The following is a 24,278-nucleotide window of genomic DNA, read 5'->3' on the forward strand; positions in this document are numbered from 1 at the left end:
CTGTGCACTTTGTCAGATCTCTTAACAGGATGAAAGCATTCACTGTGCTACCGCATCAACTGATGGAACATCTTACAATTCTGTGAAAATCATTGCTCACTTGTGAAATACCTGCAAAAGATTTTATCCTAAGTAGTTTTATGACAAACCACCACTACTGCAAATAATGTGCCCGAGTCCAAGCTGCTGTTGTGAATAAACTCAACTGTGAGATTGAAGTTTACTAATACCTTGGCATGGCAGAATTTGCACATTAATAATTTTTAAACTGTGGAAAAATTAGAATTTTATTCTAGAACTGACAGGTTGTAGTATGAGACTTAAATCAGATTATGTTTACACCTTGTTACCTCATGCTTACTTCTTGAATGTTTAAGTAGTTCAACATTTTTTAATTAAGTCCTTATACAGTGAACGATATTGGGAGCCAAGAATTTTGGAATATGTTATTTCTTAAAATCATGCATATAGTCTAGCAGCAATATCGACATCTGTTACAAAAACTGTTGATTATTGTACTTCAGTTGAAACCTTTAACCCAAATTAGGCTGTAACAAATACTGGAAGTAAGGAGGTTGCGGACTAAGCTATTTTATGAGCTGAAGCTAATTTTTAAAAATACTGATAGCAGAAATGTCCTAGCAGTTTAAAAAAAAAACAAAACACAACAAAAAACCAACAAAAAAACCAGCTTGCATAGTGTAGGAATCTGCTGTATGACATGTGAAACAAGTAATAATTGTGGATAAAGTCTTGACTTTTTACTGTCCCTCCAAATTTAGCTACAGACTTCAACTTAAATCCTCTTGAACTATTGCAGGAAGCATGTAAGCCAGAGCTAGACCTGAACTGAAGGACAGAAGCTGGAGTGTTCAGGATCAGACGTTGCTTATAATGGGAGCCTCTGAGATAGTGACAGCTAGGAATGAGGTGGAACGTAAGTGAACTGTAGTGTGTTACTATTTTTTTTTTTTTTTTTTTCCCTCTGGTAGCATCTATGAATCATGTAAGTCTCAAGCCATCAGTAAATAAACACCATCTGATACAGGCACTCCACAGGGTGTGACACTGTAGCACCTTCTGCATCCCTGTTCTCAGATTTGTCCATGTTCACAGTTATGCAGAATGGGATGTCCAAAAACCACCTTGTGTTCAAGAATACTTATCTGTTAATGTTTAATTTATAAATGCTTTAGGTATGAAATAGTTAAATCCTTAGTGATTCTAATGCCAGTCATCCATTTACTTCTTAATCCTGGCCCTTTAATTAGTTTTCACCATGGGCAAGAAGGACAAGCTCTATTTAAATATTTGAAAGATTGTTAATTGCTTTAGGTATCCTGTATTAAATGCATTCCTTGAATGATTAAACTGAAGTACAGGATAAACAAAGTAATTTCTCCATAACATATGTAATAGTATGCAGCTTGGGTTAAGAGTGTACTGTTTTGTAAACATCAGCTTTTTAGTTTAAGAATTACTATGCTAATTATTGTCTCTAAGTTGATATATCCTTCACTCACAAGTTATTACACTCAAATGTGAAGTAGTCATGTTCTTGGTGGAAAAATCTGACTGTAATTGCTATTAGGCTGAATCCAAAATGACATTGGCTATTTCCAACAACTGAAAAACATGTTTAATAGTGCAGTTTGTTGTACAGAACCTTCACTTTCATTGCTGTTGCATTGGGAAAAAATGCTTTTGTTTACAATAAATCACAGGCCTCCTTTTCTCTTTCAATAGCAGTACTTATCTGTTAATATCTTAAAGCAAAACATTCTTCTGTGTAGCCTACTTGACTCATGTTCTAACTGTGCAAGTACCTTCAGTAAGTCTAAATATGTGCCTATGAAACTGAGATGTAGAAGAAAATAAGGGAGAGGGGCAAGTCAAGGCCTGTGTAACCAAGGACGTAGATGCAACTTGAAAGTGAATCCTCTTGTCTAATCGCTAAATGACGTCAAGTGTTTAGCTTAAGACAGTACCTGTTTCAATAGCAGCCAGAGCTTGGAGCCGAGTGTGTGGAAGTGCTTACTTCAGTTACTGGAAATACTTCAATTAGACATATATTCCTGTATCAGCTGCAATTAAGTCACAGTAGGGAAAGTGTTGCCATTTGTGTTCCTGAAAGCCTAAGGCTGCCTTGGGGCAGAGGCTTTAGAACCTACTGTGACAACTCCTCTGCTTTTTTCTTAAGCTACATGCACATTCCCCCATAACATTAAGTATGCTGAAAGAAAAATTCTGAAGGACATGTAAAGCCCTCTTTAAAAATTTAAAATCTTTTTGTAGTTAGAAGCAGCAAGTTCTTATATCTAGTCTTTGATACTACTCACACCAAAAATTAATCAAATCTATTTCCCCTTCTTAGAGGAATAATTCTAATGCAGCAGCCTTAGTTTTGAAGTCTTCTCCCCTGTGAAGGGGTTCAGTTCATACAGTACTTTGAAGAAGGGAAAAAACCCTTATGGCAAAAATATTCTGCATCTTTAGAAGACATTACTAAGCCAGTCTCACACAGTTGCTTACTCAATAAATTTATTGCCACTTTTTCCAAAGCTTCATAGAAAACTGTGGAAGTTGTCTTAACTGTCAGCTGCACGTTCCTGGGCCCTGAGAAAGCTAGCCTTCTTCTGAGCAACACGATCTTTCTTCTGGGCGAGGGACATCTTGGGACAGTTCCATCTGCAATGTAAGCACAGTGTATTATGTATCAAAGGCAGAAACACACAAAAAGGTGGTCAAGAAAGCTGCAGTGCATGAGAACTATGATTAAGAGTGCTATGCTAGAATGTATCCTCACTTCTGCAACACACTTTATTGCCTCGTAATGATTTAAGGCTATAATTAGGGCACCACAAAAAGGCATGATTAGACTGCAGTAGTTTAATTCCTCAACAGGTAAGCTTAGTACTCTTTTGTGACTAGAGTATAGACAGTATCAAGCCCAGTGCAATAGCTGTGCCTTGATTTCTTTTTTCCCAGACCCCTGAAAAATCAAAATAGTTTAGTACTGAGGAATTGAGTCAGCTTACCCTCTCCTGAAGAGAAACAGCTTTCCTACTGAAAACACTAAGACCTGAACATACAAGCTTAAGAGTTCCAGCTATTCAGGCCACAAGTATGCTCCACTTCTAAATTTATTTTTTTTAAATGTAGTTGAGGGCTCTTAAGTTTTAGGATTCCTGATGCTAATGTTAACTCCTGACAAAGTTATGCAGAAATGCTCGCATCTTTATCTCATCTAGAACACATACAAGTTTTGACACAACTGCAACACGAACCACATTACTTGTTTAGAAGTAACTAAAGTATCTTCAACACAAGTCACACTCATGTTAAAGAAGATGGGAGTTTTACCTCTTTTTCTTGACTTCTCTCTTAGGTTTCTTTTCATGGACTGGATTATCCCGTATAGCAGCATGAGCTTTTTTATACATTTCTTCCATCTTAAAAAAAAAAAAAAAAGTTACATTCCCCATAGTGGTCCAAGATGCCCATTTGGGTAAGGGTACTTAACAGGTTTCATCACAATACAGTTTGTAATTTTGTGTGGTTGCCTATAAAACCATTCCTTCATACAGAAGATCACTGCCACAGCATACTGAAATTCCTACCGTCACTGTAATATAATTTAAATATCCAAACCCACAACTTAAACAAAAAAAGGAGGAAGTAATTTTATTCTTACTTTACAGTTAGGGAACCAAGGCCATAGAGCAACTACAGACTACTTAAAAGTCTCATAGATCCAGGCTAGCATCTTGCAGTTGAAATATTTTTTCCTCTGAAGCCTCTCAGTGCCATAGCTTTCCTACATTTAAATTAAAATCTACTTCTGCCTAGAATAAAATACTTATGTTTACTTATTAAACCCAAATTACTCCCCATGAACTCTGTCATCAGACATAGAACCTTACCACTTTCCAGACCCTACTGTAGTAAACATTACAGAGCTGCTTAGTAAGAGGAAGAGTAGAAGTTGCTGTGAAAGCAGCTACAGACTACTAAGTCTTGCAAGAACCATGACAGTCCCTGCAGCATCATCCCCAAGGATGCAAGAACAGAAATACATTAGCAGAGGCTACAACTAAACAGCAGTTTCTGACAGCTCATATAGCATAGAATCATCCAGGTTGGAAGAGACCCTTGGGATCACCGAGTCCAACCATCTACCCTACACTACAAAGTTCTCCCCTATATCATATCCCCCAACACCACATCTAAACAGCTCTTAAACACATTCAGGGATGGTGACTCAACCACCTCCCTGGGCAGCCTATTCCAATGCCCAAGTGCATCATTGCACTTGAGCAACTATTCTTTTAAGATGTAAGACAGGAAAATGGAAGTGATCTGTCCAGTTACATAGATCAATAGCAGAAGGTACCAGAGGATTCCCATCTCTCTGCTGCTCTGTCCCAAAGACAACTATGACTCCATAGTGGCACCAATTTTAACAATACCTTTGCTGGTGGTTAATTAAGACCAACAGACCCCAGTTGTGAAAAATCTTCTAGATGTACATGAATAGCTAGATGTTCCTCGTAAGTCCTAGACCCACTTTATTGCAATACAAGCTATAAATATTGTTTAGTAGAATAGACGAAGTTGGCATTTACAATTCAACATTACTCATTTTTCAGTAAAGACTAAGTTACAAAAACTTAGCAGTTACCAACGTTTACAAAAAAGACCCAAAGCCCCATAGCAATAAAGGGATAAAGAATGAAGTTAAGTTTTCCACAGCCTAAAAAGGGGACATGGGGACATTTGTTTCAAGCTTCAGGACCACTAATTGGGGAAACCAAGCGAGAACATTACAGGCAGCAAGACAAGATCGGAAAGGAGTTTAATACTTAAAAGAAGTTAAAGAAGCACCTTGGTAATCTTACGTATCTTCTAGTGTTTTGTACAAAGTATTCTAAAATTTAAAGTAGTACTAAAAATAAGATGTATTACACACTCTGCAGTTTCATGAGCTGCTAGCTTCTACAATAGAGCTAGCTTGGGCTATTCTATATGCACCTAGAACTACCTATAGGGTCACACACATCATAAGACAGATCTCACCTAGAGCACATCCTCACAGTTACAACCATGAACACCTGCAGAAATTACAAGCTGTGGTGCAGGATTAGGAATGAGCGAGTAGCATGTATAGAAACTTCAAATTAATTTACGTATTAAAAAAAAAAAAGTGGTCTATCTTAGAATGCACTCCTGTAAGCTTGTATTTATAGGCAGAATGATAAGCTTCACAGCAGGAAAAAGATGTCACTTTCACAAGATCTGCAATACACTTAATGAAGGAAAAAATACTTTCTTTGCATGGATAACATACAACATTAATCACGTTATTTTACATATCCAGCTTATTTGCATTACTAGAGAAGGCCCTAAGCAAGACTTATCTCTATTAATGCACAAGAGCCAGATAAATCTTACCCCATCAGGTGTAACGTTGTTCTTTATGTATTGGGAGAACTGTTTTTTGTAAGCATCTTCATCCTCCTCCATCAGGTAACGCATGTAATCTGCAACGTTTTGGCCCATGATATGCTTGCGGTGAACCTCTGCATTGAATTCTTTACTTTCCGAGTCATAACCAGGGAAACGTTTGGTACTGTGAAACAGCAGGTACAGGCAGGTTAAGACATATTGCCAAATCCTCTAATTCAGAGGCTAGGTGCTACAAAGAATTGACTGATACATCAGATTCTCCTACAGATAACTGAGGGATAGGACCCTCTAATGAAAAATGAAGATATACAGAAAATGAAGAAATAGAGGTTGTGAGCTCATCTCAGCTGCCATCAGTCCCGTCTTGAAACAGTGCAGTACATCATATACACACCATGGACCAACTACAGAGTGTTCAGTCACTGGGAGTATCATCACATAGCAGCCAAGTCACAAAAACTGGACAATTAGTCAAGAATGAATAGGACAGCATGGGAGAGGGTAGGAAAATACAGAACAGAGCTCTGACTTTTTTTTCCCCCACTGCTGCTAGCAGAAAGAAGCAGTCAACTGTAATATCAGCGTTAGGTAACACTGCCAAAAAAAAAAAAAATCTCGCTTCAATCATTCATAGCCTATGACAGGGATTGTCAAACTTCCATGTGGAAATTTTAAGTTCGGGTGGACTGCTCAGACCTACTATTGTACTGACAGCTGTAACCAATGTCAATGGTTTTGTACCTGTTATGTACAGCTTTTCACAGTGAAATTAATACATACACACAATTTGCTAAAGACGTAAACCCACAATACTACAGGATATTTACCAAGTACATTCAATCAGTTGATAATTTTAAGTAAAAGCAAGAAGATGGCTCTTAGTTTCTAAAAATTTAATAGCAACTCTTGATAGTTGCAAGATTTCCAGCAGCACTATCAGAATTGCACTTATGCATTAAAAAACAATCAACATACCAACCAAAAAAACCCTCACCCCACGACCTAGGCTACATAATCATTACCAGCTCATAATGAAATTACTTCAACATAAAGTGACAGTATAAGTAGACTGTCGCATACAGAAGCATCTCAGGTTCATTCTAAATGAATTCTTCCAAACAGATGAGATTACCTATGAGGGATTGACAGACCACCATCCACTGCACCCTTCAGAGCACCAAAGACTTTGTTTCCAGTAGTAGTTCTGGCAAGACCTGCATCCAGATAGCATGTGAAAGCACCAGGCTTTCCATCCACGCTTTCCACATTGTATTCATCACCAGTCACTTCAACTTGGCCTTCATAGATCTTATCAAGACCAAATTTATTCAGAAGCTGTGGAGAAAACAAAAAAAGAGGCACTTCTGAAATTCTTTCAATTTATTGACAAATGAAGAGTCACCACCACCTTAAAACACAAATTTGCAGTAGAATCTTAATGTTTTAACAAATTTCCTTACAAAAACTATGTGCCTCATACTAATAGCAAAGCTTTTAACAACCACCATGGTAAGCACATCTGTAAAGTTTCAACAGGTGCATCACTGAACTTAAGACTTGTTCATGAGCTTGTATGGAAAACTGGTGGATGCTGTTTACCTGTTTTCTAACTCTTACAGGTACATTTCTTACATATTTTTTTTTCATCCTGACTCCCTCCCTCCACCAAACTTAAGTGCTGAGACTTAAAGGTGGGCTGCTGGAGTTGAAACTGCATGCTGTCATACTTCTCACTGTGATCTGACAGTCACAAGAGGCCATCAAATCTATATGGTAAAGAGCAAAAGTTAATATTTAGAGAAGCCCACAGAGTCAGGCATCTATACTAACACGCCACTTAAGAAAGCGGGCTTTCCCTTTTGTAAGAAAACCAGAAAAACAGAGGAGCATCTTCCAGACAATCTGAGAGATACCTACCCTGCGTGCCAACAGCAGACCTGTGCAGTACGCTGCTGCGTAATTGGTCAGGCCAACCTTCACGCCGTATTTTGGCAGCTCATGGGCATAAGCAGCACAGACAATCATGTCGCCTTCAATTCTGGCATAGGCAATCTGACAACAAGAGAATTGTTAGTGTTCTTACAATAGTTCTGGGCTGGATTTCTTGTTTCTTTGACATCTACTTAAGCCGATAGGAATTCTGTATCGAAACGTCCAGCAAACTCCCAACCTTTGCATGCAAGCTCAACGGGTTGCATTTTTATTATTTTCTTTTAAAAAGTATAATTAACTCCTCAAGTACAGATGCAAAGAATTCAAATCTGTATTAGGCCAGAGAAAGCAGACATCAGCAACAACTTCTATTTACCTCTCCACAAACATCAAGAGGCCAGGAAACTGCCTACAAAAGCAACCTTTCAAAGAATAACGATAGATGTGGATGGGCTCTCTCCCACTTTCTGCATGCAGTTGTCATGTAACACAGCATATAACCCACCTCAGAAAAATGCAAAAGCACCTTACACAGAGTTTGTGATAACATCGTCACTCACCTTATGGAATGATTTCATTAATGGGTCTGAGATATTCATAATCTCAGGGGTCTCCTCTGAGACAGCAGCAGTACTATCATCAGATACATTTCTACTGTTCCTTTCACATACAGAACCTTCTCCTTTTGACTCCCACACCTCCTTCCTACATCCAAAAGCTGTCCCCTTTTTGCAGGATTTCTACATCCTGGAAAAGCACTGTCAGTCAGATGTAAGCACCTGCCATCACTGATTTTTGGTTTTGAGTTTCAAAGATAAAATAACCTCATCAAAGTCATATAATTTCATCTGAACTGACTGTAAAAACAGCACTCCACTCTTCTCAACAGATAATTTTTCTACAAAGAAAGAAACGACAGTTAAAACTTTTCTAGCTTTTTTCTTTAGCTTAAAAACATGTATTTATGATAGAACAAACACACCGAAGTTTTTAACTTCAAAATTAGTCAAAATATTCAGAAAATGAACCACAGTGAAGAACTGCATATGATGCAACACACAGCTGCGTATGGAGTAAGCATGAAAAAATGCCTACTAATCTTATTTGCCAGTCTCCTTAAACCTCACAGGAGAGCCACCCTAAGGCCTACCTGCTTCATGTCCTCCACATACCATCATAGGAAAGAAAACTCTCAAGAGACAAGGCACCTTTAACTGTCGCACTGTATCTAATGCAGGTTGGCAAGTCCCATAGTCAACTGTGTTGTCTTCAGTCAAGCAAAAAAAGCCCTCTTTTCAAAGCACTTTAAATACAGCAGAAAAGAAGTAGAAAAATCTTCCCTGTCCCTAAAACCTTCTACTTATCTCTGAATCATTAAAACAGCACAATCTTATTTCACGAATAACCTCGCTGGACAACGTTGACAGCAGTAAAACTAATTTTGGATCACAAATACGGTTTATTACTGAAGTTGCATCAACAGGAAGACTGTTCTCCCCTAAGAGACCATTTTAGCATATAAAAACTGCTCAGATCAAGCCTAAAAAAAGCCCAGCTGCTTCAACCATCCCCATCTCTGTTTGTTTTCTCTGGGAGGCTGAGAAGTAAGCAGCAACCACCACAGACCTTACCTGGCAAATGATGTCTCTGTTGGTGACACGCACAATCATCCTATACTTAGGGGTGTTGTACTTGTTTTTATCTTGAATTACCAGACGCTTGCGAGCATAGTAATCAGTTTTTCCCTCTGAAAAACAACAGTTATAGCGTGGAAAACACGTGTGGGAAGAAGTAGGAATCTTCATCAATGACATTTAATTATATGTTACAGGGAATTTAACCGTACCTCTCCTTCTCCTGAATTTTACTTGGTATCTCTTGAAGTACGCCTTATTCTTGACAACTTTCACAAACCCCTTGAATAAGAAGTACAGCTTTGCGTTATTAACATAGAACCATCCAACCCAAGACCACTCTAACTAAATTAAACCTGCTACGAATAAAACCGCGGTGAAATCAGGAATAACAGATTTACTTAAACATTTAGATTTAAAAAAGGAAAACCAGACCCCACCCAAACCCCAGCACGTCTAGCCTTCCCGCAGGAACTAACGCACGCTTCTCCCCGTAACTTCACATAGTTTCAAGACAAAACGTGACGCTCTATTTCGTTCTATTTTCAACGCCTGTCCGTACGGCCCTCAGCAGCGACCGTGGACGTTTCCAGTCGCTCCCCCGCGGCCAGTCATTTTTCTGGCGAGTTCCGCCCCGGGGCCGGCCTCTCCCGCAGACCCCGCCGCTCAGCGCGGACACCGGCGTCCCCCAACGCCCGCCACCCTTTCCGAGCCGCAGGGCGGCGGGCGGCCCGTCAGACGCCCGCCCTCCCCGGCCCTCCAGCCGCCGCGGGGCACGGGGGGCTCTGTCACACCCGGTCCCGCCACCACGCGCCTGTGGCCCGGCCCCGGCCCAGCCTGCCACCGTACCGGACCAGTAGGCCGCGGCACGGGGCGGCAGCGGGGCCGTGCCGGGCCCCGCTAGGACCCCCGCCGAGCCGCTGCGAACCACCCTGAGGCGCGGCCCCGGCGCTAATGGCAGCCATTGCCACGCTGCAGCCGCCACAGCCGGCCCCGGGCCCGCGCCAATCGAGCTCCATCCGGGCGGAAAGAGCGGCGCGGCAGGCGCGGAGCGACGGGCAGAGCCTCCCCCCACCGGCCGGGTCCCGTGGGTGCCGGTACTGACCATCGTGCCAGGTACTGTCCGGTCTAGGCCTAGGCCGGGGCCCGCTCCGCACAACGACTGCGCTCGGCAGCAGGGGGGAAAAGGCCGCGCCCACTGCGCAGCCGCAGCTTCTCGCCCGGCAGGCGAGGCGGGGAGCCGCCGGCCAGACTGTCGCCGCCGCCCGCTCTGCTGCCCCCCGGCGGCCCGGGGGAGCGCCGCCTAGCGCGGCCATCTAACGCCCGCGCGTAACGCGTCGCCCCTTCCATGTCTTCCTTCGTTAACTGCCGAGGCAGTTATTAGCGAGGGATTTATCACAGCAAAAGGATTCTTTCAGCAGAAAAATCAATAGATTTGGTCTTAAAAATCACCAATTATGGAGGCGCTATAGGATTTTAGCTCCCTTCATTTTCTAGGGAAAATTGTCACGGTTGATTGAGCAGCAAATAATTACAGCATTAAGCGACCTAAAAGCCAGTCGAATGCTGTTCCTAACATAAATTATAGGTGCTTGAGATAATTGACATCTGATGAAATAAAGCGAAAGTATATACTGGCACATATGTATATACACACACATATACTGGGACAAACAGGTCAAGTAGCACCAGATTTCTTGACATTGTCAGAGGGAAGCCACCATCTTTGAAGGCTCCTGACACATTTGTCTGGTTATCCTCATTTGCTTTACTTTAAAAAAAATCCACAAACCCACCATAGTAATTGTTATAAGTAGACTAATATTTTAAAAAGTTATTAATTTGATATAAATAACCACAAGAGAATGAAAGAAATTATAAATGTTTCCTACATCAGCCAGCATGGTTCCTACCAAGTAGGTGCCTGCTAGCTTCTGAAATTATTTAACTTTCTAAGCCTCAATTTTAGAAAGTTCAGAATTCTACACGCTTTTCAATTTTTACATAAAGCAACTTTAGGGGACTATGTTGTTTTAGCTACTCTTTAACATATAAATACATGCTCTCCAAGAAGGGTTTGCTGGCAACTGCCGGGCAATTGCTCACTTTGATGAGAAACACCTCACAATCAATCTTACCATAAGCAAGGCTCCATTAGTCTTGTTGTTAAACAAGAGAAAAAAAAATCGATTTGTTGTTCTGCTCTGTAAGAAGACTTTTTTGCTCCTGAAATAGCTCACCATCACAAATATCAGCCCGTTATCCCATCACACCTCCACATGCTTCCTTCCTTCTTGTCACCCTGTAAAACAGCTGAGCTTATTAGCCCCACCCTGGGATCACTTACAAATTCAGGGCAAATCTCTCCTTTCTCCTTCAGTGACAATGTTTGTTAAAAGGGTGACTACTATTCGTAGAGGCACTGGAATTATTGAGGTAAAAGCTAAGGCTTTCAATGCTTTAATAAAATACCTTTTACTGATAATTCTTATTGACAGAAAAAACGTATATTTGTATTTTTTTTTCTTTCAGGCTTTTTCTTAGTTTCTGTCGTGTTCTGTGTGGTGTTTTTGCTTGGGTATGTTCTGAAGAGTAAGGTGTTAGGCAGGTCTTATGCTTGGAAGACACCTCTTGGACTGTTGAAACCACTCCTGTGAGTGGAGCCCTTCTCCCAGTTTGTCTGTGGGGGACCCAGAGCAACGAGGCTGCTGGCTGGGACTGGGCCAACCTTCGTGGCCACTTGTACCAACTGTGCTTTTTCTGTTGTGGTTTACAATAGTTAATAGCTTTATTGAAGCAAAAAAAAAGGTTATGTTGGAGGCCTACCTATAATGTATTGCTGCTTACTTGTTTTTTAAGAGTATATTCTTTGTATGCCTGGCTGTAAAGCAGCATGTAGAGTAGCGTATGTGTCCTGCTAGTGTTGGATTTATTATTTATTTATTTTAAATTAAGCATTTGTTGGAATCCTTACAAATGAGAACCTCTGTATGGTTCTGTGGAGGAGTCTCTGTTCTGGGTTGTAGAAGCAACAAGGGCAGATGAGCTCACGGCGAGGTGGGGAGCTGCTGGGTCAGACGCTCCCTCAGCTGCCTCCGTGTGACCTCATCGCTGTCTGGCCAAGACGTGTCGAACAGACGCTGCCGAGGAAAGGCCCGTCCAGCTGTTTGGCACTCCCGGGGAACGCCTTCTTACAGGCGACTCCCAAGGTAGAGATGGCGTTAGGGAAATCCATTGGCAGGCAAAAACCCCAAAAAGCCCACGTTCTCGACGGAGCAGATGCAACGCATCTCCGCTTTGTGTCGAGGCGGTACGGCGGCTTCTCCCTTTCTGGGGATGGTCGGGACGGGGGTGGCTCGGGGCAGGGTGGGGCCTCGCCTTATTCACGGCTGTGGGGTGGGTTTTTTGCCTCATAGCATCGACGACACAACGCGGGGGCCCTGCCAGGAGGGAGAGGGGAAGCGGCCCCGCAGGGCGGCTCGCCGCCCGCCTTTCCAACACCGAGCCCGGACCTCCCCCCGTGACCCGGGGGAACCGCGGCTCTCCCGCCGGCAGGCCCTGCCCCCGGGTACCCGCGGCGCGGCCGGGCTCGTTACCGGCGGCCGCCGAGGCGGAGCCGGCGCCCGCCCCGCGCCCCTACGCGGGTCTCGAGGCCGCGGCGGGCGCGGGGCTGCCCCTCGCGGCGGCGGCTGCGCGCGGAGTGCGCCTGCGCGCGGCGCGGGCAGGGACGTGGCCCGGCTGCCGGGGCCGGCGGAGCGCGGCGAGGCGCCGGTGGCGGGGGTGCAAGCTCGGCGGGGGCTGCGGGGGACGCCGATGCTCGCACCTCCCGGCCGCGGGCAACGCTTCCAAGGTGAGGCGCGGCCGGGCCCGCGCCCCCGCCGCTGTAGAGGGGGCTGGGGGCGGTGCGCAGCCGGGCCTAGGCGGGGCGCGGCGACCCCGGCCGCACCGTCCCCTCCAGTCGGGCTGGGCAGTGGCGGGGCGTCACCACCCCGCGGGCACCGCCGGCCGCCCCCGCCCAGCGCCCGCGGGCCTCCCGCCGCGGCGGGGCGGAGGGCGTCGCGCCGCTGCCGGGCAAGGGAGAGCCCGCGCCCCGCCGGCGGGGCGGGGGTGAAGGGGAGGCCGCGGTGCGCGGCCCTGCCGCCGGCTCGGGGGGCGCGGGGTCGGCGTCCCTCCGCGCCTCAGGCTGTGGAGAGGCGGGTGGGTGGTTGGCAGCTCGGTGATGGAAGTACGCGGTGCTGGCGGCGGGGGTCTCCGGCCCCGGGGGGGGGCTGCAGAGGGTGATGTCTTCCTTGGTTTTGTGGAAGTAACGCTAAACCAGGAACCTACGGGTCTTTCCTTCTTGGGAGGGAGACAATCCTTAAATGGTATTGGGAGATCTCCTTTACCGGCATCTCCTGCCGCATCTGCATGGATGTGCTTATATAATGAGGGTGAAAAGTCGATATTAATGTTCGGGCTACTTGTTATGTATCCCAGCTTTAATTCCTAGAGTCGTTTTCCTGTAGTTCCATGTAACTCCTGCTGGTTTTCAGCATTGCTAGTCTGAGCGATATTATAGCAAATGTGAAGTTGGCATACCATTTTGAATTTCCAGCATGAGCTAGCATTAACACTGACTGTATGAAAACACAGTGTTTCATGTCAGCCTGGGACAATATTATTTTTTTTTTTGGTCAAAGATCACATACAAAAGATGTAGAAAGGAGTCAGCTTCATGCAGAGAAGATCTGACAGTATTCCATGTTTTATTTATCTCCAAAAGTATTTGTCAAAAAATTCAAAACTTTCTTTCCTATTTTTTAAAATTTACTTTACTTCACATGCCTAAAGGAGAAGGTAATTGGAACTTTTTTGGTTTTATGATAGTATTAAAAAGTGTTTTGCATACATGCACCTACTTATTTATCTTTCCTTCTTTCAGTGTGCAGTTTCTGCTTTGACCATGATTGTACAGCTCTATATTTACACTTATAAAGATTTAAGGCTTCTCTTGAAATACATAGATACGGATTCTTTTTCAAGTAAGGATTAGGAGAGGAAATAGAGATGGCCGGTGAAAAAGAGGGGCATGATCAGGAGGAATCAGCATTATGAATCAGCATTGCCTGAATTTGATAAACTGGGATGAGCGCAGCTGTAGTGACTGTCACTGACTGTCTGCCCAGCACAACAGTACCTCTGAGAGGAGCAGATGTTTGGAGAAGAGAGCGTCAACAGAACAGCCCGACTTCCTCCCTGTATCTCTTCCTAACCTCCTGCGGGCTGAGGCTTAGGGACTTCCTGAGCTCTCCATATGTTTGTCTTCTGTGGACTTGTTTGCTTTTGAACAAGTTAGCAAGAGGTGGTTGGGGAGTGGAATGCTTGAAATGGGGTTCTTGAAAAGGAAGAGATGGGAGAAAAACCTTTCAAAGTTTACAAGAAGGGAAGGGGTGGGGGAAGTGATGTGTCTTAACAGTTACTGTCAGCTTGTTCTCTGGGTAGGATTGATAATAAATGGAGAAGTAATAAAAACTGGAAGAAAAGTCCTTTGTCAGTGAATTTTTGAAAATGAAATTGTTTACCTTGCGAATTCAAGGTTCCAGTATCATCATTTAGATTTAGGGGAAAGCAGCTAAGCTGGGGTATGCGTACTCAACATTGTATTTACATTTTCCTACTCTTCCTGGTTTGTTTTCTTAACTTGTAGAAAAAACAAATAAATTTCTAATGCTTAAGGAGGAGACCTAGTAGAATTTAACACTTCAGGTATTGTTCTGAGTGTCAAATGCATAGTTTAAAAGAAAAATCTGGTAGTCTGAGAAGAGGAACAATAAAGAAAATAAATCCTCACTTTATAAATGTTTTCTCAAACAACCAACAATTGCCTTGATTACCTACTCTTAATTCTTTTTTCTTTTTTCCAAAACCCAATTAAAATAGTTATTGTTTTAAAAAAAAGGCAATAAATATTCTGGGAGTATGTAATTTTGAGTTGTTACATATATTGTCTGAAGCTCTTGAATATGTCACTTAAGTTTGTAGATAGCATGCTGAATTAAAGCCTTGTGCCTTCCATATTTGTAACAACCAACATTATCCGCTGGCTAGTTTTTTATTCCTTTAAATTGAGAATACTGTCTTGCTTTCATTGTAGTCTCATCTGCTGAAATGTCTGTAGTTGAGGTGTGTCCTTTCATTCTCCAGCAAGAGGCGATTGGAACAACTGGGTAGTCGGTTAGTAACAGTGCGGGGGCTCTTGTCTTGCCTCGCTCATTTTATGCTCATTTATTTGTGATGCGTTTTTATTGTATGCGCATACACAGAAAACTATATTCTCACAAGGTAGGAGAAGTGATTCAGTGAATTGTAGCTTTTCCTTAATTACTCTTTATGTTGTTTAACTTCCTGTGAACTCTGGAAACTATTCAGTTAGCCGTGAAGTGGTGTTTCGGGGAGGGCCTAGGGAGTGTTGAGCCTGCTGTAGGATTCGGGCAAGGAAGATCGGGATCTCCTTTCCATCAGGCTGACAGGGATCATGCTGTGGTCTTTGTGTTGTTTCAGACTGTGTAACTGGCAACTTTGTTTGCTAATTGTGTGTAAAAGTAATCCTTCTGAGGCCCAGTGAGGCAGTTATTGTATATTTGGGGTTGAAGTACAATACTAGGGTTGGGCTTTATTCTGGACAAAAAGTAAGGTAGTGTGATAGAATGACTGCGGACACGTAACCTTTTTGTATTAGTTTCCAACTTGAGAAGCAGCCAAAAGCCACAACCAAAACCTTTATTTTCTTTTGTTTGAACAAATTTTACCTGTCTCTGATGGGTTTTGTTACCAAAATCTGCCATGTTGTCTGATCTGTATTGTTTTCCAAGTAACTTCTGATTTTTTACTTCCACAGTTTAATCCTTTAAAAAAAAAACAAACAACCAAACCCAAACAAAAAAAACCCCAAACCCAACCCCTAACTTAGTGTTTTGGTAACAAGTTCTGATAATGTGTTCTGCTACTTGGTAAGCTATTGAACTTTTCAAACTCTTGAGTTTTATGCCCTATTGTCAGGTCTAAATCTTAGTGATTCTTAGAAATACCTGCTTGATAACATCATAACATGTTCTTGATACCTTTTTTTTAATTAAAGTATAATTATATTGTAATGATACAGAATTCTGACTCACCAGTATCTTATACTATACTAACTATGTACTTTTTTTCTTTGGTTTCATCAGACTGGCAGACGGGGCCAGTCTTTTAGTAGTGGATTTTTGTTGCTGAAAGTTGACCATGTATTTGTCACTAAGATGCTAGGAGAAGAAGTTACTGTTATTTTTGTCATCAAAGGGTAAAACTATCAAATGTGACTTAAAATGGGTGTCAAAAACTAGTAGCTAACCAAAACCTAACATTTTGGACATGTACCGTCCACACCACTGTATAGAGTGACATTGTATAGAAGTTAATCTTACATCCCTGATTTTTTTCAGGTGTTCTTGATTATTATAGTTCAAACAGTGAACTACATTCAGGCATAGTAAAAAGAAATTAAACTTCCATACTCTCTGAAACAGCAGAGCTAAAACCCAGTATTCATTAAGCAAAGGTTTCATTGGTTTGTGTTTTTTTTTTTTCCTACTTGGAATGCATTAGTGATGGAATTTTAAAAACTTTTTATTTCTTTTTTTCTATCAGCAGCTGCAGGTTGCAATGAATTTGTAGCTCAGAAGTAAAGCTGGTTGTCAGTCATTTAGAAACTGGTTTACTCTTGAATTTGAGTGTAAATGATAGAAAGTTGACCTTTAGGTGATCATTTAAAGGAAAGAATGATGGTCTTTATGGTCCCTTCCAACTCTAAAAAATTCAGTGAAAATTCAGTGAAAGAAGAGTAATATCCTGAAGGTAGGGTCTTGCCAACCTCTGTCACCTGACTTGTTTAAAATTCTAGTAAGTAATTAATAAAGTTGCAAGTGTTACTGTATTCCATAAGGGCATGCTCATGTTCTTTGGTTTCTCCATCAAGTTTCTTTTCATACATCCCTTTGGAAAGGGAACCATGCACAACTTCGTAAACGAGAGATGAGCATTTTGCTTCTAGCCTGTAGATTGTGGCATAAGTTTATGTAATCTCTATAAACAAGGAGAATTACACCTGGAAAGTACTTGGGCTGCCAGTACATAAAAAGAAGTGTTGCATGGAATGGCATGATTTCATGTTGTCAGATACTGGATCCTTTTAAACTTACCAAGTTAAGTCCTTGCAGATTTTCTCTACACTTTTAATGAAGAGTTGTGTTAAAAACATTGATTTTAATTAAAGCTCAGTGAACATTTAAAAATATGACTTGGTTGTTTCTCACATCCAAAATACAGACCTAGGGCTTTTAGTAAATTTAACTGCATTTATATACTTTTGTTTGTTTATTTTTGTTCTAAGGTATTTTAGGTGCTTAGTCCTGGCTCCTTTCCAGGAAGAAGTTTGTTAAAAACAACATTAGGGAAGCTAGGCTTTGGGGAATAAGTAGAAAAGTAAAATTTGTAGAAAGGACCTTTAATGATAAACATATGTGTCCTTCAGTGTGTTACTTTTTTGTAATGCCCGATGATACTTGAACTCCAGTGAAATGAATGAGTTGCATTTTATTGAAAAGAAAAAAAAGAAAAAACTTTCTTTTATTGAAAAGAAAAAAAAACGAACAACAAAATCTTCCAATCTAGTTAATAAACAAACTGACTTTGCAGGAGCTGTTCTTTATTTTAGCTGATTAGTCTGATTCTTCCTTCTCTTTTTTTAGCCAAGGGGATAGTCCTTCAAGTATATGTGCGTGTAACTTGGCATGCTGAACATCAAATAGAAAGATGTTTTCCAAACTGATGTCTAAGAGAACAAAGAAACAAAGGAATTTTCTTGTTAAAGGTTTTTGCTGTAGTCCTTTAGTATTTTCTCTTGTAGCTCTGAGGAGCTCTCAGCCATCTTTTGTACAAAAGCAGTATATCTAATCCTTTTTCCCTTGAAAGAAGGTCTCTATGGTTTTCTGAAGGTTGTTACATTCCAGTATCAGGTATGAAACTTGTTTGATAGAGACCACTTTTAGATGGACAGGACAATGCTTGAAAGATTGTACATCACACTGGACTTCAGAGGTAATTAGAAACCTGGAATTGTTCTTGGAAATAAGTAGAATTCAGTGCAATTTGGTTAATGGTTGAAATGTTATTCATTTAACTTCGAGCAGTGGTTTCACTCTTAGTGGATTACTGCAACATTCTAATGAAGTACCTCCTTAGAACACCTTATGTATTAGATTACTGTTATGTGTGTGAACTTGCAGCTTCAAGTTTCTTTTTAGATGCTTTAGGACCATCAAACCCCAACATGTTAGAGACAGAAGATGACTTTTAAAGAACATATATTTACTAAATGATACTACAGAAAGCTTTCTAATAGCTTAACTTTTACACAATTTAAAATTTAGACTGCTTTAGCCTTTAAATCAGAAAGACTTGGAGAGCCAGTGAATATCGAGTGCAGTGGAAGCTGTTGAATACTAACGATGATGTTCTTGACAGGTGATATTACAAGAAAAATCAAGAATATGAGAGTAAATCAGGACTTTTTCCTCAGACTTCAGCAGAAATTGGTTATATGAATTTGTAGTATAAGAGATACAGGTGAGGCTTATAGTGAAGCCATGTTTGAGCCCTAAATTGGGATTTTAGTGTGTCAGGAAGCATGATAATGGGCTGACTCACTAGCTACCTCTCCTGCACATGTCATTGACTGAGTCAGTTTAATTTATTCTTCAGATATTAGAATGTTATTAACTTTTTTGAAGCAAGCAGGAGATTGAGTCCATGGAATGCTATATAACTGGCTTGAAAACCGCTTATACAATTGTCAGCATTTAATCCCAGCCAGCAGCTAGAACCATGCAGCTGGTCGCTCACTCCCCCCAGCTGCAATAGGGGAGAGAATTGGAAGAGTAAAAGTGATGAAAAACTCGTGGATTGACATAGAGACAGTTTAGTAAGTAGAGCAAAAGCCAGGCACACAAGGAAAGCAAATTGGCAGGCAGGTGTTCAGCCATCTCCAGGAAAGCAGGGATTCATCATGGTTACTTGGGAAGACAAATGCCATCACTCCAAAGGCCCCTCCCTTCCTCCTTCTCCCCCCAGCTTAATATGCTGAGCAAGATGCCACGCTGTATGGAATATTCCTTTGGTCAGTTGTCCTGGCTGTGTCCCTTCCCAACTTCTTGTGCACCCCCAGCCTGCTTGCTGGCGGGGCAGTGTGAGGAGCAGAAAAGGCCTTGAGAGCTTAGCAACAACCAAAAGCATTAGTACGCTGTCATCACTGTTTCTTATCCCAAATCCAAAACACAGCACTACACCAGCTGCCAGTAAAAAAGTTAACTCTATCCCAACTGAAACCATGACAACAATTTCAGCCCGAATTATGTGAGGCTTCTTTTTATATGTAGAATAGTATGAGTATTACTTCCTGTATTCTGCATTTCTTTCTCTTTTCAGGAAGAGAAGAAAGAGTAGAGAGCATATAAAATATAGAGTATTGTTTGTGTAAGGCTTGCAGTTATTTTTACTTTGTCATATGACAAGAATAGCTGAGAGAGTATTTCGGGTAATCAAGATACCTGTAACTTTAATACAGATTTTCCTCCTGAAAATGCAGAATATAGGTATTAAGCTAATTCAATGTGTACAAGAGAAATACCTTTTTTTTTTTTTAAAGAAATCTAAATAGACTTTTTTATAAGAACAAATATTGTCTGTCTGGCAAATGCAGAAATGTGGTAACCTCTTTGGGCTTACTGTAAGGTGCTGCACAAAACCTTGGGATTTTCAGGGAAAGGGATTTATATAATTGTATGTAATGTGGAATGCTGCGGTCTTCCTTCAGCTAGCCTTACTTAAAATATTTCATATGCTGTTCCACTGCAGTATTCCTTTGAGTAACTCAAAAATCAAAACACAGTATTGTACTTCCTCTTGGTAATAAAGCGCTGTGATCAGCAGCTAATTAAAGATACTAAACATAAAGTTGAGATACTGAATTTTATGTATTTTAATTGGCATATATATATAAACTGCACTTCTTATGTATCTATGTATAATACTAATATAACCATTTATTATTTTTGCAGTAGCTTAAAGTATGTAGCAGACAGGTCTGTGCCTTGCCTGATGACTGACCAGGTGGGTGAGAATTGCTGGTAGTTCTGTTTTGCTCACTGGAAACTGTAGCAGAGTAGAAAGTAATTAGTAGTTAAGTCTTCTCGCCCTCATCTTTTTAAAGATCAATATTTTCAAAGTCTAAATTCACACATTTATTTAGGAGGTATCTACGTGGTCTTAAGGCAGGCAGATGCAAGTGAACTCTGCCAGTGCTCTTGGTCGGTTGGCAAACCGAGGGCAGTGTAGCTGTTAATATGGCTTGGAGCCTGAATGAATATACCTGGGTTGGAGCTGGATGTTGCCTGCTCAGTTCCCTGCATCCTCCTGCAAAGGGTAAAGAAGTTGTACCCATGTCTGCTTGTCTCAGACCTGGCCATCTTCAGAGGAAAGTGTTGGTGTCCCTGGGAGCGTGCCACAAGCAGCATTTGTGTTCAAAGTCTGATTAATTGGCAGATTCTTGAGTGAGACCCCTCAGAGGAAAAAGCATGTTTTTAAAATGAGTTGACTCTCGTTTATGATCACACATTAATAATAATTAATAATGGCTTGATCGTCCTGATAGCGCTCTCAATGAGTTGGCATGCTTCCCAGGCAATGTAGGTTACCTTTTATTCAAATCTAACTTGAATTTCAGCATCTGAAAAAAGCTGGGAATAAAAAGGAAACCAGCTCTCTTTCTGTAGTTGAAAAACTGTCTGAGATGAGCTGAGCAAAGAAAACTATTAAGTGGGGGCTTCCAGCTTGAGCTGGCTAACTGAAGGGATGGGAGCTTGCGTGGATCTGGTGAGCACTGGGACTTGCAGAGCAGAGTCTGGGGTCGAGCTGCCTGCGTAGCTGCTGCCTGCGGTACAGGGTGTAGTGCAGGAGAGCACCAGGTAGAGCAGCTTGGCAAGTGTTCAGCTGTGGGATAAGGCAGAACAGAGTGGAAGTAGCATCGGGGGATATGCTTGGTGGGAAGATGATGGCAAAGGCAAAACTCGTGTCTCGTGTAGTTAGATTTATTGCTGTGACCTAGCTAAGATTTTGGGATGGGCACTGGGGTGTATCTGGCTGTCCTTGTTACTGCTGCAACAGTTGAGCACATGGCTATGATCTCTTTTCCACAAGAATGAAGAGTAGGAAAGGGAAGGACACTTCGTAACTGCAGAGCGTCATTGTTGTAGCCAAAATGGAGACAGGGCTGCAGGCCGGCAGAAATATCACTGGTTAAGTAACAACCAGTTTTAAAAAGAAACATTTGTCTAGGAAAGCCTTGAGGAAACTGTCCAAAAATACAAAGAAAAGATTAAAGGTTTAATGATAGTGAGTCAGTAGGATTCATTTCTGTACTATGTGTATGTATCATTAGTAGTGGGACACAGATTTCTTGTTGCAGGGATTGTCAGTGGAAAGGTGGGAAGTAGCGGTGGTCTGTGGTTTAGTGACAGCCAAGTACAACTACCCTGTGAGATGCAACAGGGTACACACAGTTGAAAAGCTTATAATATGTAACAGGGACTTTCATTCTATAAAGAATGTGAAGAGTTGGAAGGACAAGTCTAGGAGCCCTGTGTGCGTGTTGGTAGGAATACTGGTGTGTTGCTCCAGAAAGGTTTTATTTTCAAATTCCAGTGACCTGTTTTGTGGAAGGCCTTAAGTCACTTGTCAAAGAATAACTCTGTGAAATCTTCTGTCACTGAATATAAATTATGAAATCAACATGGTTGAAATGATGGAATGTGAAAATCCTGTTGCTCTATCCTATTTAGGGAAAGGGATAAGAAGCTGATAGTACATGCCTTCATGTCTAGGTCCAGAGTCTATGCTGATGCTGACAATTTGAGAGCTGCCTTTAGATTTTTACCTGGCAGAGGTAAAAATGATGGAAAGGTTTGGAAAGGGCAAACCCTTGAAAAAGCCTGGCAAAAGGGCTGTAGGCTTGAGTAGTTAGCTATTAGATCAAAATTATTTATTTTTCTTAATTTAGGTTGGCCCTGGGTGACTCCCATAGCTGTTTCCCCCAAATTTCTTCATGTGTTTTTGATACAAACTTCACTGTGAGCCTTTTGCTCTTCCAACACTTGCTTTTTGCAACTGTTTGTTTGGCTTGTTATATGTATGTTTTCAGACTAGGAATTTTTTTTGGTACTAATTCTCTAAATGCATTCTAATGAAACTCTGAACTGCTTTTAGAAACAGGAGTATCGTTAGAAGCATTGTTCTGGCTTAACTGCTGTCTTGTGTGGTTTTCTTGACCATACCTTTTCTTAGTATTCTTAACGTAATTTGTTTCTACAAACGTTTGCACTATTTTTTTTTAATGCCTAGTGATGCGTTGGTGAATGAATGTTAGTGAGATTCTTGATTTCCGTCCCCCACCTCACCCTCTGCTTCAGCTATCTTAATGTGGAGTGTGAGCCTTATAATGTGTAAGCCAGACTCAGTTTGGATTTACTTTTTCACCTTAAGTCTTCCTAGTTGCTTTACTTTGTAAGCAGAGAAAAGTTGATTGCATACTTCATCTTCCTGTTTCTCTCACACAGGATATTACTCAAAATCACTGCTTTTCTAATATTTGTATGTAAGATTCTTAGAATGGATGACTCTTAAAACCAGGTGCATATGGCAGCATGTTTGCTGTAGTGTTAAGATTGGCCCTGTTCCTGCCAACGTTTATTTTTGCAATAGTTGCATTACTTGTCATATTTTAAGAAGTTTAAAGCCTTTGAGAAAATAATCAGTCTTAAGTGAGATGGATGAGTTGCCTTTATCCTAACGCTATTTTATTAGAAGTGAAAGAGCAATAACTTACTCTTTCACAGCAATAGAGAATAAAGGATATTGACTGAGTAAAATATTAATGCATGTATTAATCTTAAGATTTTGAACCCTCTAGCAATTTTTATTCCTTTCTTGTACAAAAGATGGTATCAAATGCTAGTATTGGAAGTGATTTTTTTCAAAGATCATCTTTAAAAGATCATGTATTGTCTTTTAAAAAAACCCCACATACATATTGATATAACTGAGCTTTCCTGTCCAACAGTGACATACGAACCAACTGGGACCTTCCTGATGCTTATGTTGGGACCTTACTGTTCCCACCTGTGGCTTGTGTCCCTGCATCTGAGGGTTTCTAGCAAAATCTGTTACCATTTTCAGAATGAATGTTAATCATATGGAAATTGGAAACCTCTTTGCAGTCCTCTCGGAGAACTCTTAAGTGTTGTGTGCTGGTGGAGAGGAAGTGGGAAGATTGAGTACCACTGTTCTGTATTTGGCCTGTAGCGTTCCTCTTGTTTTCTGAAGGCATTCAGTGTGTCTTCCTTTTGATATGATACGAAAATAAAATACTGCTGGATTTGATTTGCAAAAAGTTCATTGTAGCAGTGTATGTAAACAAAAGCTTCTGCTTTTGGAACCAGTTATTCAGTTTATATACTGTGCTTAGAGTAAATGCATGGTGTGCTGAGATGGAGTTACTTTTTCCTGTTGAAATTCTGCTTTAATTAGATTCTGTTAGAGGATCTCGGAAAGGGATTTTTTTCCTGTAGCTCAGTGTCTTTAGTATCTTAGCAATTATTGTGTAGGCTGTACTGCAGAATTGTTTGTGACAACCATTCAGCAATTCAGTGTTCTGAGGAAGTCGTTGAAGGTCAAAATAAATAGTTGCCAGCAGCAGTGCTTCAAAGGAAGTTCCTTGTGAACCTTGGTTTTGCTAGGCAGCTAGCTCTTCCTTTAAGATGCATCTGAATTTTCTCTGAGTTGGGCCAAGGAAGAATTGAACTCTGTTGTGAACCACTGTAGGTCAAAGCGTCTTACATTTCCAGTTGCTGAAGGAAGCTCTAGTGAAGGATTCATTAGAAAATACATTTAGGGGCTGCTGTTGGTTCTTCTCTAGTGATCCGTGAATCTGTTAGGCTGCATTATCCCGTAACGCTGGTCAAGAAGTAGTAGCAGATCATGATCAGTCCCAGTTAGCCACCTTGTTCCTGGCTCCACAGTTTCCCTGACTGTCTGCTCAGAGCTCCCTTCTGCTCTAGTAGCATCTCTCTCTTTCTCTTCAGGCACCCCTAGCAACCCAAGATGTCAGGCACTGGATCC

The 24,278-nt window shown here is 41.5% G+C and overlaps 2 protein-coding genes and 1 non-coding gene across 3 annotated transcripts in view; 1 reads left to right on the forward strand and 2 right to left on the reverse strand.

The window, feature by feature from the left end:
• Positions 1-1,619: 1,619 nt before the first annotated feature.
• RPL5 (ribosomal protein L5) lies at positions 1,620-10,228 on the reverse strand. Its single transcript, XM_074151854.1, has 8 exons — positions 10,138-10,228; positions 9,245-9,314; positions 9,030-9,145; positions 7,384-7,518; positions 6,599-6,801; positions 5,452-5,629; positions 3,364-3,452; positions 1,620-2,688 (listed from the first exon to the last, which is right to left on the reverse strand). The coding sequence occupies exons 1-8, from the start codon at positions 10,138-10,140 to the stop codon at positions 2,589-2,591; spliced, it is 894 nt and encodes a 297-aa protein (XP_074007955.1). The 5' UTR covers positions 10,141-10,228; the 3' UTR covers positions 1,620-2,588.
• LOC141468048 (small nucleolar RNA SNORD21) lies at positions 5,813-5,909 on the reverse strand. Its single transcript, XR_012463343.1, has one exon. It is a non-coding gene; the product is annotated as a small nucleolar RNA SNORD21 (small nucleolar RNA).
• Positions 10,229-12,752: 2,524 nt separating the features above from the next.
• The window catches only part of EVI5 (ecotropic viral integration site 5), an 81,766-nt gene continuing 70,240 nt past the window's right edge, over positions 12,753-24,278 (forward strand). Inside the window, exon 1 of the mRNA XM_074151851.1 lies at positions 12,753-12,882. The gene's annotated coding sequence lies outside the window, so the exon portion shown is untranslated. The remainder of the gene's footprint in view (positions 12,883-24,278) is intronic.

This window comes from Numenius arquata, chromosome 8 (assembly GCF_964106895.1).
Source record: "Numenius arquata chromosome 8, bNumArq3.hap1.1, whole genome shotgun sequence".
Taxonomy (NCBI): domain Eukaryota; kingdom Metazoa; phylum Chordata; class Aves; order Charadriiformes; family Scolopacidae; genus Numenius; species Numenius arquata.